Here is a 17318-nt window from a genome sequence, read left to right on the forward strand (position 1 = left end):
TCGGCTTGAGCCAGTAGGCAGGCCCGTGCTCTTTCCTTTTCCTTCTTCCTCTCAGAAACACCACTCAGTCAGTCAGATGGGACCCGTTTTAAATGCCTTTGAGGATATATACTAGCTGTGAGGAAACCTTGACGAGAGACATAAACAACAGACTTCTGTGGTCCTACGTGAATAAAACCTCCCGTGTGTGCCTTCCTTTACGGAAAACCTCAGGTATCACGCTTTATCAGGCCAAAGCATATATTTAAGCTGTTTTTAGTTAGGGTGTACTGCTGCTTTGCGCGTAGTTTTCTGTGGCCCCGCAAGGCATGCCTTAACAAGATTTCACTGCACAGTATCTGACAAATTTTTTCGACTCCAATAATTCTGACTGCCACTATATTTCGGACTTTACTGTGGAACCGTCATGCACCTCACAGGAATGCATACATATTCACGACCGGTATTCCAGACTCTGTCAAGTCCAAAAGTTCGATTTAAAAAAAAACTAAAATAGATGCCAGCAATACTGTGGAGATCTTCTAGAATTCCAGCTCAACACAGACTAAACACAGAATAGGAGAATGATGGGACATGCGCTACAGTACCTGCAACACTTTACTGACTTCACAAACTGCTGCTTAAAGAGCCACGGGGGGGGGGGGGGGCATGTGTGAGATCTCGAAGGCGGCAAAAAGGGGGACACAGGTGATTCAGCAGAAACTAAAACATATCTAAAAACTTACATTCTTTCTTATGCATCATGATCGAAGGGATACTAACACATGCACTCCCACTCTTTCTAATTTGGTGCGCCTCTATTAATTTGCGCACTATTGTGTCTTTACTCTAGCTGACAATGCTGGTTTCTTGAAGCCTTGCTTCACATGTCTTCTTTTCTTCTTTCTTGCATTCCTTGCAGTGAAGCGGCAGGTTTGAACCTGTTTGTCGTTCTTCTACACTGTGTGCTATCTGTGGTGCGCTTGCATTCTAGAACCTATGTGCTAACTTGCCCCACTAAGTGCTTTACTGTGGAGATCGTTTTTCAATTTAAAGTTCATTTTTTTTTTTGGCCTAATACAAATGCCCGCGGGCATCGCTGTTCCATAGTCACTGCGTTTCACCGTTCACAAATAGTTAAACAAGTTGCATTCTGCCAGATTCGATCCGGTTTGCGTACAAAACCACCCAATTAGCCTTTTTTTGTCAAGAAAAATTGTTATGAATTTAAGACTGTTTTGTTTGCCCTTCCTCTTTACATGCTTTTGTATTATTGTTTTATGTCTCAGCATTGTTTATGCCACTTTCTCTTTGCATTTATGCTGCACTGCATAAATTATCTTTGTATGTACCCAAGAAATAGTAAAAACATAGATGTGATTAGCTGCGAACATGCCAACTGATTTTCTCCTGTATTCCTGCTGTGCCAATTTTTGTAATGGGGCCAGGACCCCATCAAGCCGTTTTCACAGCTTTTGGTCTTCGCCCCTCCTATTCTTGTTAAAAGGGCAAGAGGGCAAGCAATTCTGCTTTTTGAGCAGGCATGAGATCGTCGCTGATAGTAGCGGAAATAGCTGCCGGAGAAGAAGGATGGGACGAAATGGCGAAGCTGGATGGTGGCGAGGAAAGAACGGTGACAGGTTGAATGGTAGACACAGAAGCCACTTTAGTACCAGCGCGCAGAAGAATGGGCTCCGACGTAGTATTGAGCGCAGTCAGAAGGGCAGTCCCATTGACGAAGCGAAGAAGGGATGCGACGAGGAGAATGCCCCTGGAGAGAAGACGGGGCACGGCTGCGGCGAAAACGTCCCCAGCATGTACGTAAGCAGAAGCAACTGAGATGACATCTTCGGAGCCGGTATAAAGCACATGGTCCGCGGTGTTGATCAAGTGATGAGATGGAATTGCAGGAGCGTCAGAAGGGTCGGAGTCAGCAAGTTCCAGAGTAGGAGGGCAACATATAATGACAGCTTGCGCGGAGTGGAGGAAATCCCAGCCGAGGATGAGAGGGTGAGCACAGGATGGAAATACAGCGAACTCGATGTGGTGCAGGATGCCGTTGATAAGGATGCGTGCTATACACAGACCGTAAGGATGCATGGATTCTTCATTAGCAGCACAGAGAGAAGGACCGCAGTAAGGAGTGCGCACTTTACGAAGATGGGAACACAAAGCAGAACTGATGACGGAAACAGCAGCGCCGATGTCAATCAATGCGTCTACAATACTGCCTTCAACATTAACAGCTAACAAGTTCGACGGTAGCGTAAGAGGAATTGAAGGGTGGGCGAGTGGTGCAGCTTTACCTCCGGAAACTGCACAATTTAGTTTTCCGCATTGCGACCAGGTGCCTGAGAGGCTGGACGTAGAGGCGATGAAGAGCGCCGGAATGGTGACGGGGAGCGGCGGCGCGACGAGCGGACAATCGGCGAGCGGTCGGGAGAGGTCGATGGAGAGAAGAAGCGGGGAGGACCGTTGGGTGAAACGTTGGCTGGTAAGGAAACGATGAGTATGTGTCGTCGTGATGAGAAGTATTGGAGGCAAATGTAGGGCGGTAACCACACGATGAGTAGGTTTCGTCGTTGCGAACGGTACCTAACTGGTTACGCTCGTCGCGCTGACGCCGACGACAAACGCGGGCAACATGTCCACGAATTCCGCAGTAGTAGCAGATAGGGCGAGGCGAAGGCGGCCGCCAAACCGCTGGGTACATTGCGGGCCGCTGGGATAAGGAGGCGACAGTCGGCTGTACGGGCGGCGAATGTGAGGCACAGACGGGAGAAGCAGGAGACGCAGCGACCTGGGCATACGTGGGCGCACAAAGAGGCACAGATGGTTCGGACGCCGCGGGACGAGTGACGGAAGCGAGCTCGTCCTTGATTAGATCACGCAATGGCGAGGTCGGAGGCCGGTGCTGATGGGAATCCAGCGGCGGTAAGGTCGAGCCGTGCAGCTCCTCGCGGATGATGGAGCAGATGAGAGAGCGCAAGTCCACATCAGTTGAAAGGCGGGGGTCCCAGGCGTCTTGCAAGCGGAGGGATTGGAGGTCGTCAAGACGGTGACATGTGGTGCGGATATCGTTGACTGAGGTAGGGTTTTGGCCAGCCAGCGTGGTAAAAGCAAAGGAGCCGATGCCTTTAAGAATGTGACGGACCCAATCGTACTCGGACATGGCACTGTTGACACGTCGACACAGGCTCAAGACATCTTCAATGTAAGACGTGTAAGATTCGCTGGGCAGCTGGGCATGCGCATCTAACTTTTGTTTGTAGATGGCCGGGCTGGCACCAACAGTGCCAAAAATTTGCCGAAGCTGCGATGTAAAGTGGGTCCAGTCCGGGATGGTATCTTTATGGTTGACGAACCAAGTCTTAGCCACGGCGGTTAAATAGAATGGCACGTGGAGAAGCTTCATGGCAGAGTCCCAGCGATTGTAGGCACTGACCTGATTGTCCTGATCGAGCCAGTTCTCGACGTCATCACCACGGAGACCCGCAAATGTAGGAGGCTCGCGCTGAAGGGTCGTGACGGTCCATGTCGGGTGTCCAGTTGACATAAGAGCAGCGGGGGCGTTGGAGTCAGGGTGGCGGCCGGAGAGATCAGCAGGTAGGGGTAGCACACCTGCTGAGGCACCGGCAAGGCCTGCGGAAGCGTCACGGCGTTGTTGGTCGACGGTTTCCATCTTCGGAGATGGTCCGACCAGGTGACGACCGGAACGGAGCTGCAGTGTGGCGACAGAGAGGACGCGGGATCTAGAGCAGCCTCCACCACTTGTGAGACTGTGGACCAAGCGAGCTCTTTATTCCCGCTGGCAAATATGGCGGCCACTCCTCAAAAGACGAAGATGCGAGATGATGATGAATATTCACAGATGAAGACGAGGGTCACGCACTGTGCTCACAATATTTAAGCCTGAACTAACGGTTCCTCACCACTGTGAAAGGCACCATCTTGGTTTTAAATAGTCATTCGGAGGAAGTGGTTAGTATAGGCTTGGCTATTCTTTCTTCATCGTTGACACTCGAGACACTGGCACACACTTCCTTGTCATTGAGGTGGACTACAAAGAACAGAATGTGGTCGTGTTGAAAACTGGACAGCTGCAGTGTTACCGTAGCTTAGATGGGGAATGTGCAGAGGTGCGTTCGGAGGCGCTCGCTTCTTTCCCTGGGTTCTCTGTCTTGGTCTTTGCACGTCGCACTGTCTGGGATCGTGATGTGAGGTGTTGCGGACATGATGAAAGCAGGACTCTCTGACAGATACAGTATAACATTATCGCTTGTGAACGGAACTTTGGGAGCAGCAAAGTTTGTGATTCTTGAAGCCGGTTTTTCACAGAAAAGTTACTTCTAAGTGTGCTAGCACCAGAGCCACACTCGCTGATTTTGCTGCTGTCGGTTTGTCCAGTCCATCCAAGGTGAGCAAAAACTGCCCACCGTGGCAGTTATATTAAAGATCGATCACGAGAGGTTGCTCGGGAAGAGCAACCTGGGTCTCACAAGCCCCGCCAATGGCAGCCCCTGTTATTGCAGGGCAGTGGTGCATCACTTAACTGCTGCACCACTGCGCCAGGAGTAGCATGACTCCCAGCGAACAATAAATGTGAAGTAGATTCAGTATATGGTTTATGGGGGTTTAACGACCCAAAGTGACTCAGGCTATAAGGGACACCGCAGTGAAGGGCTCCGGAAATTTTGACCACCTGGGGTTCTTTGCACATTGCACAGTACACGGGCCTCTAGAATTTCGCCTCCATTGAAATTCAACCACCTCGACCAGGATCGAACCCACGTCTTTCGGGTCAGCAGCCGAGCGCCATAACCACTGAGCCACCACGGCGGGTGTACGTATTGTACAGAATGAACAATTCCGCGTATATGGGCATTAACCCATTAATGCTACCGATAAGTCGATCTATGTCTGAAGCCTGCTTGACCTTGACAACAGAGCCTCAAAGCCCAACCAAAGTGGAAACCGATGTGCTAGCACGCCTAATTCACATCTGACCTAACCACGCTAAATCGTCTGCCATGTTTTTGATATTCATGGCTTTTTCAGACTATTAAATTATTCTAACCATTTTCCTGGTACCACCAAGTCCGAAAAACCAGTCGGCGACTGTACATGTGCTACAGACACATAGAGATTTCCTCCGTCAGAATAGCAGAAGGGCAGATGAAGTGTTACTCACATAGCGATCAATCTTCCAGCGGAACCACCACTCCTTGATGGAGTCATCTGTGGTTACAAAGAGTGCCTTCCAAGGTCGTGTCACAAATATCTTCTCAAAAAACACCTGCACCAGAACACAACAGTTGATTATGCACACTCTTGGGCTTCTTATATCCCTGCCACACGACAAAGTTAATAGCATTCCCATCGCATGACATTTGTTCAAAATGACATTTCTTTGCTGCCACACAAGAAAATATAAGGGCACTCGATGAAAACGACAATAGGGATCGAATGCGTTTCTGGAATTCATTCACCTGCGCTCTCTGAGCAAATGTATTATCTCGACAACAGACACTCATGTGAGAATATCAATCCAAAATAAATTACAAAAGCATCAGAAGCATTATAATTATCTTGCCTCTATAATTTTGCACTCATTCATTTGTTGATATGAAACACGCCAAATAGCATTGTAAAAAGAAAATCTGCCACTTTTGCTACCAGCCAAGTGAGTAGTCGGAAGGCCATGTTTGTTTATATGCTGCATGCTTGCATGCTTGTGCAGTGGCAGTGTTGACGGTGACGAAGTGTGCCCATGTCATTTGTCGGGAGCAGCTGTCCATAAAGCGCAGCGCAGCAATAACGTCACACTGTCGTGCTTGGAAATCGACTTCACGTGATGTGTTGTTATGGTCCCCAGAAATACTTGCTAGTCTGTCATCTCCGCTCTCCTCCCAATGGAGAGGAGTCTCCGTGCTGCTATTGCATGTGGCACTAACACTGCATGCATTCGGAGCGTGGTCGGCTGCCTCGCCACCGTCGCGTTGCTTCTATGTGCAATGCTGCTGGCGGCCGTGGTTGCCGGCTTCGCGTGTCTATTCTTTTGCTTGTAGCAATGGAAACGATTCAGACCACGCTTGCTATGTGTAGTTTTCTCAATCTGTATTACCCTCGCTAACAAGGCAAACATAAAATGCATAGCTCTTTCCACAGCTGGCTCAGCAGGAAAAATCCCGTTCGTTCATGTACAAACAACCCCAACTGCAGCACCCCATCTGCTCCTAATGTATACCTAAAAGGCATAATTACAAAGCAAGGAAATTTAAACGAGGAGCAGATGCTCTGAAAAATTAAAACAGCACCTGATGACATGAACGGCAAGCGATGCGTGGTAGCAAAAACTGGAAGGTTGGACAAGTGAGAGGGAAGTGGGGAAGAAACCTGCTGTCAACTGGAAAGGAAAGGGGCAAGAGGTTGGGGGGGCTCACAGCTGTGGGCCATAAGAAAAACTGCCACAAAGGCGAGCAAAAGGGTGGACAGATAAGGATAGGAACAAGGAAAGAAATGAAGCGAAAAAGAGGAGGAGGGCAAAAGAAGTACAGCTGAAAAGAGAAAAAGGGCTAACAAAGAACTACAAAGCGCACAACTACAGTAAAAAAAAATGCCGTAACCAGGAGGAAGTGAGGGAAGAAAATTTTGTACACTGGACTTTGGTTTGAGAGGTCCATCCACAAATGGAACACCACTGCTCTGGTGAAGTGGTGGTCCTGGGTTCAAACCCCCGGACCAGGACGAATTTTGCATTAACTGCGGAGTTTCTGAGAGAGCTGCATAGCTTTCCTTTGCAGCCATATGGCTGAGTTTGGGTAGATACAAATGAGTAATTACTCTCTTACTACCAACAAAAAGAACTTGGTTTCGTTCAATTCAAATGCTTCAAAGATGCGCCTGGTCATGCGGTCCCTGTAACTCTTAGCTAATATGGTATACAGTAAAATTTTATATCGAAGTCATTGGAACCGTGAAAAATATTCGAATTAACCAGTTTTTCAAATTAACTGGCCACAGCAAAAAAAAAAAAAAAGAACCCAGATAAAAACTTTCATTGCGGGAACGGGCTACCTATAATGGACGAACTTTGCGATTACTATATATATTGCCAGGTTAACATCGACCATCTAACTTGTAGCCCTTGCTAGCCAAAAAAAAAAAGTTGACTCCAAATATGTGCTGACTCATAACCCCCCCTATCTGCTTTGTCACGCTGCCGCATTTTGTTTTGTTGTTCACCGCGGGATGTCATCTTGGCGCATGTAAACAAAAAGCAAGCAACAAACATATAACAATGCAAACAAAAGGACAGCAGTCAGAAGCAAGTGGAGATCAAAAGCAAAAAAGCACTCTCCACTCTACCTCCACACTGGTATCAACTGTCATAGTATCATCAAGATTCTACTGTATTAGGTACAAGAAGCTGTTTCTTTAGCAGAGTAGCTTAAAACTGAATGAATGAATTACCTCGGACATGTAGAGCACAGTGAGAACCGAGAAAAGGCCCACAAACTTGAGCACCACATAGAGGTGGTGGAGCGGGTTGGCCTCCGCCGAGGCAGCTGACACCCGTGGCAGGCTGCCCAGGGTGGCCGCCACTACCATGAACCAGAAGGAGACGAGGGGAACAAAGTAGTAGAACTGGTAGGGCCGGTTCATGCACAGGCAGAGCAGCACCACCAGCAGGTTGGTGCGGAAGAGCACACGTGCCAGCCGCAGCAGCCCAAAGTCGGCCTGGTGCCAGAAGTATGAGAAGTGGCCATAGCCTGCTAGGAACAGGTAAGCCGACACGAGGGCGCGCACGTGCACGTACACAGGCAGCACTTGACTGGCACCCGTCATGTGGTACACCAGCAGTACCAGCTGCATCCAGCCCTTCCACTCGTCCGTCTGGTCACGGTGCAGCACCTGTGTTTGCTGGCTCTCCTCGGTGAAGAACAGACCCAGTGCAAATACGTATGCCACTGGCAGGAAGAAGTTGAGGTGTGTGTAATACTTGTTCTCCTTCATGAAAAAATTGGTGCGGTCGCAGAGGAAGAAGTAAGCCATGATCAGGCCCAGCCGTGACAGTGGCTGCAGCACACCCTGCAGGGCAGAGTCGGCTGCTGGCCACAGCTGCTGCCGCACTGCCAGCGTCAGGGTCAGCACCAGGCTGCAAGCAACAAGGACACATATTAGGACTGTCCTGTCTCACCACGCTGGTGCCAAAAGAAGGGGGCCTGAATTTATGCGGAAATAAAATCCCTTACTCAGGTGTGTCACTCACTACAGCCCTTTAAGGCAAAGATGAAGCACAGGCATCTACTGGAGAGGCTCCCAGCTAACAAAATACTACAAGAACAGATTACGGTGAGTTCAGCTCCCAGCTGTATTTTGTTGTCAGCAGGGGACGTACAAATATCTGTGCTCTGAATTCAAACTGTGCAATAAACCAATAGAATAATTAAATCCAGCTTTTGAATGTCTACAATGCACATTATCATGTAATTCTTAACTATCAAAGTTTATCGTGGCAGCCTGGCCACTGAGATTAAGGTTCACTGGTTGAAAATGTCTCAGACCATGTTGCCACAATTGGCCACATAAAACAGCACAAAGGCAAGGCGTGACACAGTAATGGCATGGACAGGCGCCGTGTCATTACTAAGTCTCGTCTATGTGCTGTTTTGTGAGAGCTAGTATGGACCAACTGGCCCAACAACGTACAGGCGCGGCCAGAATAATACAGAGCACAGGAACGGTCGCAGAACTGCGGAGAACTGCTTATGTGCGCTACTTAGCATGAGCGTCGGGAACTGTGCGAGTCGGCACGCGCCGAGGCACGGACCCACTTTTTTGCTGTAGGCCTATCGGCACGCGACATCGATGATAAACTCAGCCCGTCTGGAGGAAGGCATCACCTGGCAGAATTGCTCAGAACAGCTCAGCATCTTTTGAGCAAATATAACGCCAGGGTTGAAGCAAAGATTAGGGCTTGCTGGCGGGTACTCTCGCTGCGCGTGGAGAGCCAAGTGTTTCTTTCTGTCGTTGATAGGTGGTGCTTAGATGCAGTTTCTCCTTGATGCACCGCCTGCCGCGTGCTCCATATTATTATGGCCGCACCTGTACCTTAATAGTTGCAACTGATGTCAACCAACAACAAGTGGCACTAATACCTTTTCCATCAAGAAAAACTCACACATGCAACTATTGGTTTTGCAGCACAGAATGTGCGGTCTCACTGATTTGCCTGTATGACCAGCTGCAGATGGAAAACCCAAAGCTAGTTGGAAGTCAAGAGGTAGATGAAAACTTGCCTGGTCAGGAACCATCCCAAGACTACCGCCTGTCTGGAACAGTTGCTCTACCAGCTAAACTGACCAAGATGGCTAGCAGATGGCTGGGCAAGGCCAAACTGATCAACAAATATGAAGTAATGAGTAATTACCCCATATTTAAAATCTACTACACAATGGAAGTTTCCCCTAAATGCGTTGGACTAGCATCGCTCCAACCTAGAGTTGTTGATCAGCTCGGCCTTGCCCTGCCATCTGCTAGCCATCCTGGTCAGTTTAGTTGGTAAAGCGACTGTCCCAGACAGGCAGTGGTCCAGGATTCAATCAATCCCCAGACCAGGAAGAATTTTTCTTCAGCTGCGAAGTTGTTGAGAAGTAGCTGTATAAGTGTGCTCAGATGGATACTGTGAAATATTGTGGTATATTAGAACCCCACTGTTAGATTTTTCAAGTGACCACTGAAAAGACGCGCACCAGCCAGGAAACGTAGAGGCCAGGAAGCACACGTGAAAAAATGGTATACTGTCTGCAGTGTTTCTTTCCCTTTTTTTTTTTACTTGTAGTAGGGGCAGCATGCTTCTCTGGAATTTGCAAGGCTTTGCAGCTCTTGTGTTCGGTCGTATGCACTGAAATGCCTTGTAATGACTCTCCGTCTGCTTGAGAAGCTGTTGGTGGAATGGAGGCAGAAGCGAAGCGGGAGGGCCCACGGAGTGGGCGATGTTTGCGCACACAAGTGTGGTTCTGCGCTGTTTTCGTGGCAGCCGCTATGTATAATCCTGCCTAAACAAACCTTGTCTATTGGAACTGTGTTTGTAAGCTGTGAATGACATGGCAGACACAAATGACAGAACCATGCCTAGGAGCCAAGCCGTGCATCTGCATCGTACAGCGTTGCCCGCTCGGCGTTTGCCATGGCAAGTTTCATTTTCATGCCTTAGGTCATGCGCGCTCACACTGCAGTGGCAACAGAACTGCACCAATTGCTGGAAAAAGAGTCACGCTGCCCATAAGTGTGCCCTCCATCGGTGTGGGTGCAGCACGTTGTAAGCTGTTTAACACGGTGGCAGCCAAGCACCAAAGGAGTCAAGTCTCGCTTTGCCTGGTCTGCCATTGTCATTTTGTGCTCGCTAAATGTAGGCTGTCAAAATCCCAGCACGGGGTAAAGCGCTATCACAATGCAGCATGCGGGAAAGCTGCCACATTTCGACATAACAGCCGAGTCTATATGGCTATGCCATGGGTATTCATGGGAGCTTGCACGGGACTGGCTCAGGAAAATGTAGCGCTGGGAAAACGCGGCACCTGTGAACGTAACAGTGGAGTTATACTGTATTAGGCAATGTCCAAGGAATTCCACCCCAGAAAAATTTTCTGCAACTAATATCATAGTCATTGCAGACAAGCAGTTCCAGCCCACTTTTCTCAGCCATGGCTCCTCAAAGTAGCATTCTCTTGCACACCAAGTGACTCCCTTTCTCCACCTCTCTAGAGGGAGGCAGGAAGCCTTCGGTCTGCGCTGGTACAACCTGTTGCCTGGACACGGTAAATCACAATAACGTGCCACATATACCACTGCTTTGGAGCAAACTAATGAATAAGCAATGGATTGAGAACGCAGCTTTACTCGTGCTCACTGGGGAAATGTGTAAGTGTGAGTATGTGACAAGATTGACCCACACACACACGCAACAAATACAAAAAGGACAAGAAAGTAATATAAAAGCCTCAAAATAAGTGCAACAGGTCTAGAAAGCAATGGTAATGTGCCTGCTTTTACATGTTTGGGACAAATGGCACAGAGAATCGTACAGGCTAAAGCAGGCGGCAAGACATCAGGGGAGCATGCCATATATGAATCAGGATTAGGCATGTGCAAATAGTGGTTTTTTGGTTCGAAGCAAATACGAATTGAATAGTAATTTTCTCTGAATAATTTCGAAGCGAATATTTCAAATACTTCTAGCACACGAAATAAGTTGTATGGTGCAGTAGGCATTTTAAAAATTGTGTATTTTTCGAACACACAAGGCCATTACCAGAAAAAAAATAAAAATGCATTGAACTTCATCGCACTCATTGAAGTGTGTTGACGTCCTGAAAAGGGGCCATCGAAAATTGGAAAATTGGCTTACATGCGGAGCCAGCACATTTGGAGGGGGGGATGTGACACCTAATATGAGACCCGTTCAAGTGCTAGTCTTAACTGCGATTGTGTCGTTGCGCAGCTATTGCTTTTAGGTGACGACCCCAAGAACGCCTGCTAGCGAGTGTGCAGGGTTCTCCATTAGCGGTAGCCAAGCTTCACCGAAGCGCTACCCCCCCACCACTTTCCCAACCACTCCCACCCAGGCCCCTACGGTCAAAACACAGTGCAAAGATGACATATGATTATAAAACGCGGAGATCAAGAGAACCATGTGCCCTCTGATTAGAGCGCAATCTACGGCTGCTATGGCGATCCGATTCCGCTGCAATCTGCGGCTGCTATGGCGATCCGATTCCGCGGAGAGCCATTGCGCATGCACAGATCACCCTGAGGACGTCGCAAGGCGCCGGCCAGCTGTTCGCACCCCTGCCCTGTCGGGACCACTTGCGGCGCGTGGAAGCGGATCGCGCTTTGCTAAATTTCTCTACTGATGCATGCCACCGAGCGCGGTTATGGCGAATGCGAACCGCATGTAGCATGGCCGCGGACACCTGGCAAGTACAAATCTGGGTGCCACACTTCCGCCTGCTCGCGTCTGTTGTTCCAAGCATGCACAGACCGGTTCTGGCATATGCGCGGGAGTGCAGGCACGGGACGCGGAGTCGGGGCTTTGGTTATGCGCGTGCTGCGTTACAATCTTGGAGTACGAAGCAAGAGTTACAGAAACATTATTCACTCGGGATGAATACTTCGAGTTTTCGAATACCAAACATTAGGTTCGAATCGAATATCGAATACTTTATTATTCGACTGAATATTAGAAATTATCGAATAATTGCACAGGAGTAATCAGGATGATCAATCAATGAAATTCTCTGTACCACTGTGCTACTTATGTAGCATTACTGGTAAAAGGACAGAATTATGGTCTAATGAGAAGAAGCACGAGCAGGCTTCCGTTTGAATTTTCACTGCCTTTTGCACAACCGATTTCTGACATAAGCTAGACAAGGAAGGCTAAAGAGGACAGGCTGCACGCGGTGCCCAACGCAACCGCAGTCTTCCCTGCGGTTTGTGCGGTGCTCCCCCCTTCCCCCCCCCCCCCCCCCCCCCCCTCGGTAATGGCTCGAGGTGGCGGCGGAGGTCGGCGGCTGGCACCAGACGGGCTGCCAGCAGAGGAGGCGAGACTGACTGCAGAGAAGCGTTGCCCTCCGAAGGGCATCTGATCCCCTTCGACCCATCCCCAACGAGGCCATCGGCCTTCTCGTCGTAACGGCCATGGGTTCCTAGAAGTTTGGCGGGTGCCTTGGTCGGCTGTGTGAGCAGCGGCGACGAAAAGCCATTGGGCGAAGATTACCCAGAGAGAGAGAGAGAGAAAGAGAATCTCCGGAGAGACGCTGCGGGTGGCAGCAGAGACAAAGCAAAGAAGTCGAGCAGAGATGGGTGAGGCGAACAGACGCAAGATCGCACTGGCCTGCAGTCAGCGAAGCCGGACCTCAGGGACCGTAGCAAACTGACCGCCAGCTGAAACACCCAAGAGTCCTGTGGCCTCGACCCGTCACAGCACCGCCAGCCAAAACGCCCAAGAGTCCTGTGGCCTCGACCCATCGCACCGCCAGCCGAGACGCCGGGAAGAGAGGCAGACCACAGGAGAGCCGAAGCAGCCGCGGCCCGCCGAAGCGAGACGATTGGAGTGGAGCCCCAATCTACCGGAGCGACAACCAGGGGCTCCTCCAACTCGCCCGTCTTGCCATCATGTTGGGCTCCTAAAAGCCAGCGGTGAGCGGACCAACAGTTTCGCCTTCAGGCAGAGAAATAAAGTTTTGCTGGGTTACCGCCTTGTTGGCTCGATTCTCCTCGCTTCAGCAGGACCCGTAGATAGCAACAAATTAGGTTGCTTTGTGACTGACCCCCCCGGAAAGGCTGGAACGTCACATGTGCATCAGTTTTATATTGTAGATCTGCATGCAGTATCACTTTACAGAAGTCAATACGCTGAGTATGATGGCAGCTGACACTGTGATATGTGGTTATATATGTAAAATTAATCATTCATTTTCCTTATATTCTTTCCTTACATGTTTACTTCATTTGTACTTCAGGATATATTACATCTGAAATAATCTAGAACTAAAGTCGATGCAAGGTGGATTTAAAGATGCATAAAGGGCACTCAATATCATAAGTTTAAAAACTAGGTTCATCCTTTAGGTTTCAGTGTAAACAATGGCATTGATAAACTGACGATTTCAGTATTTCCGCCACTTAATCCAGTGCCCGTTTTTTGATTAGAGGCTAATTCAGGATATGATGTGTGTGCGTGTGAGCATATTACTCACTGCTAGTTTGGTAGTATATGGGGGTATGAAGTATGGTGACCAAATGAGCGCTTTACAAGCACGCGTTGTAACCACCGATTTCACAGTTTTTCTACGAATAATGAAAAAGGACCAACACATAACTCTAGGCGGCTCAGCTTTCCGCTTGTTGTCACTGGCCTGTCGCTGACAAAATGAATCCATATGGGGAGCACGAAGTAACAGTGCGGCAAGGGTGGCCGCAAAGGCAAGCTCGTGCAATGGGTCCCTCTCGTAACGTGCACATTCGAAGATTGAGCCCATTGCCGATGGTCCGTTAAAAAAGATGCAGTGGAAGAAGCTTATAGTCATAGAGCTCTCCCTAAGAAACGTTTGCAGATTACTGTCTTTGTAAAACGAGCTTGAAATGTGCTATTATCGCAGCTGTCACAGGAGTTGTTTGTGGATGCCGACATAGCAATGATAAAGGCAAGCGCAAGCACAGGAGTGCCATACCTTAGGATGCTTAGGAGATATTAGATACCAGGAACGAAGAAATTGTAGCACATGAACTGGCCAGAATAGACAGCCACTGCTGGCATCACTTTCTTCCCAATCCGCAGAGATTTGCGATGCTTTGAATCCTCCAATGCCAGAAACAATGTGTCACTAGGCTGGCATGCACTATGGAATGATGCAGAATTTGTTTCCAGTTCGTTTTGTTCCTTTTTTTCATAGCTCTATGAGGCTGGTGAGAGGTGTCTGTTACCAGGACCTCCATGGTGTGTCTCTTGCCACATGGACTGATTCATTCAAGAATACATCGACACCCCCCCCCCCCCCACCCCTCCCCCAATTTTGAACAATTGTTTTTGTAAAAAAAAAAAGAAGGTAATCTTACATGCTGCATACTGAGCGTTATGGCCTTTGAATTCCTAAGGGAAGGATGCGCTGCAGTGTGGTCGTTGACCTGCTGTTATTTCTTTCCATTATATCGTCATCTCCTTCATTGCTATTTAGCTGGTGCTGACTGGCTTCCACTTGCGTTAGTGTGTCTCGGGAAGTGGGGGGGGGGGGGGGGGGGGGTTCGTTATCAAGGCTAATGAGGAACATTGGTTCCCCAACATTGGTTGCCCAAAAAAGCCAGCCGTGCCTGCCCCTCGCACGCATCACATATGACCTCCTTACGGCTTGGCCTTGGCAGTGACATCTTTCTTAGAGCAGTGTCCCCTCGCCACTCACGCCTTTCGCAGCTGCACATGGCAACACGGCCGTGGCTATCTTCCCAAGCCTGCCTTGTGTGCACCCGTGTGCATGCTGGTGGTCTGGTGCAGCAGGAAGCGTAAAATGTACAAGTTTCCTTTTTTTATATAAACCTGGGTAATAAATTAGGGGTGTGCATATTACACGAGGGCACAAATTATGCGAGTAAATATGGTATGTGCCACAGTACTTGAACTGAACTTTAATTGTAGTTGTGCCATAACTACTTCAATTAATGACTGCATTGCTAATACCACAACCAGTCCCTACTCCTTTTGCCAACTTTTTTTGTCAGATCTGCTGGGCTATATCTTTTCTCCACTTACATAGTCAAGCAACATAGACACAAATATGTTTTGTTGAGTATATAATGTGTCCTGCAATGCACCATGTGTGTGGCTTACGTGTCTCGTCTATTGTCCTCATTCTCCTTTCAAAAACTTTTTCTAAGTTTTCACATATATGCTAACTAGCCTTTTATAAAGTATTGTTTAACTGTGCAATGTCTAATACTCAATTTTTAATGAATGCCAAAGCATAAATATTCATGTGCATCTTTTCCCTTGAAGGCAACTTCATGCTCCCATACTGCAGACTGCACATAAGTGCTACAGTGAGCTGACTTCCAGGATTGGATATTATTTTGAGAACAGGGACGAACACAAGGCTGCATTCCATCACAGGAATGAATGCAGAAACTGCTTTTCAGCATCTTTACATACCAGTAGTGTTGCAAAGGTGGTTATGTTAAGAAAAATAAGAAGTAGACTGCACCACAGAATAGCTGTTCACAAATGCAGCTTGCGGGCAGCTGCCACATGAATTTTAAGGAATGCCTGTATGCCATCTTTACCACTGTAGGTGGTGCCAGCCAATTACCATATTTATTCAAATCTAGGCTGACATTTTTTTTTTAACTCGAGATATGAAACTCTTCGGTTGGCTTAGATTCGAGGATTTCGGCGTATTCATAAAATATGACAATGCATAAAAATGAAAAAAAAAAAGCTTTACAACTTTAGCAGCCATCATACCGGGACAAGGTATGAACACCATTCCCCTTCACTGGGCCTTCCTCCTCAGAGGGAAGACCCTATTTAAATCCCGCCAATAATGAACGCTTTGCCCAGGCGAAGAAAAGTCCTCGTGTCGAAACGTTGGCAAGAACCCTGAGGTATTCCCTCCCTTGTTCACTTTGTGATTGTCAAGGTTACTTAAGGAGAAATGGATATCGAAGAATATTGAAGAGGACAATAAGAGATGATTCATATCCACCTGCACACCACTCATGGGTAAAATACATGCAACACTTAAATGAAAGCTGAGAAAAGCCTCACATGACACCGAAGGCTGCGAAGGTGATGGTTTGCAGCCAGGTAACTGGCTCAGGGCTACTGCAACAGGTGCCGTCGTTGTAGTTCATGTGATCGTTGCAGTACATGTTGGTCAGGATTTGGATGGCCTGCGAGCGAAAGTGAATTCTGAGCCCACTTTCAGCTACAACTGCACATTCTGAGCAACAACACTGCACACACACAAAGAGCACAACAAACCCTTTCTCAACATGTCATCTGCTTCGGGGGCGAGGTGTTCCTTTCAGTGTGCAGGTAATAGGAAGGGAGAGGAACTGAGGTCTAGAGTACACTCACACTCATGTACTGAACATGCCCCACCATAAAGGCTAGTCGGGAGTGGTGGGATTATAGCTTAAGGGAGAGGATATTTTCTCCTCACCTCTAGATTGCTACTGATTGAACCACACTGTTCACGACAAAAATTGGGTCAAAGCAGATGGGGGCAAAACAGTACTGAAAGAAAATGACAGAGCAGAATAACAAAGACAGAAGTACACCTAAATAGGTAGAGCAGCACCCACATTGAAGGGTAGACAAATCAAATTTTTGGACTGTCCTTTTTTCCTTGATAGGTGCATAGTGATGCTGTAAGCATGGAACACTGTGTAAGAAGCACGAACATGTATTATATAATTTATTATCATACTAGTTGTAGCGAGCCGTTTCGGTTTCGATTCGTGGTTGCCAGGTTTTTACGTGATGTTATAAGCTGGCAGCCGCACCAGTGACCTTGTGACATAGGTACACGAAATTGTGAAGTCAATTGGTAGTCACGTCGTCTGCTTGAAAAGCACATGCTATTTATTTATTTTTTATACCTCAAGGGTCCCTTCACAGGACATTACATGAGGGGTGATGTAATGTGTGAGGTAATGTGTGAGGGGTAATACCATTACGCTAAGCATAAACAAGGATAGACGAACCGCACAAGCAACATGACACGATGTCATCAAGTGCGTGCGACTTCGAACTCGAAGAAGGAAGAAACAGAAGATCA

General features: G+C 48.1%; 1 protein-coding gene across 1 annotated transcript in view; it reads right to left on the minus strand.

Moving 5' to 3' along the window:
- The window catches only part of LOC144112545 (N-acetylneuraminate (7)9-O-acetyltransferase), a 63174-nt gene that overhangs the window by 25180 nt on the left and 20676 nt on the right, over positions 1–17318 (minus strand). Inside the window, exons 6-8 of the mRNA XM_077645351.1 lie at positions 16304–16428; positions 7453–8137; positions 5171–5275 (exon numbers count right to left, since the gene is read on the minus strand). Coding sequence (XP_077501477.1) covers positions 5171–5275; positions 7453–8137; positions 16304–16428 — 915 coding nt within the window. The remainder of the gene's footprint in view (positions 1–5170; positions 5276–7452; positions 8138–16303; positions 16429–17318) is intronic.

This window comes from Amblyomma americanum, chromosome 1 (assembly GCF_052857255.1).
Source record: "Amblyomma americanum isolate KBUSLIRL-KWMA chromosome 1, ASM5285725v1, whole genome shotgun sequence".
Taxonomy (NCBI): Eukaryota; Metazoa; Arthropoda; class Arachnida; order Ixodida; family Ixodidae; genus Amblyomma; species Amblyomma americanum.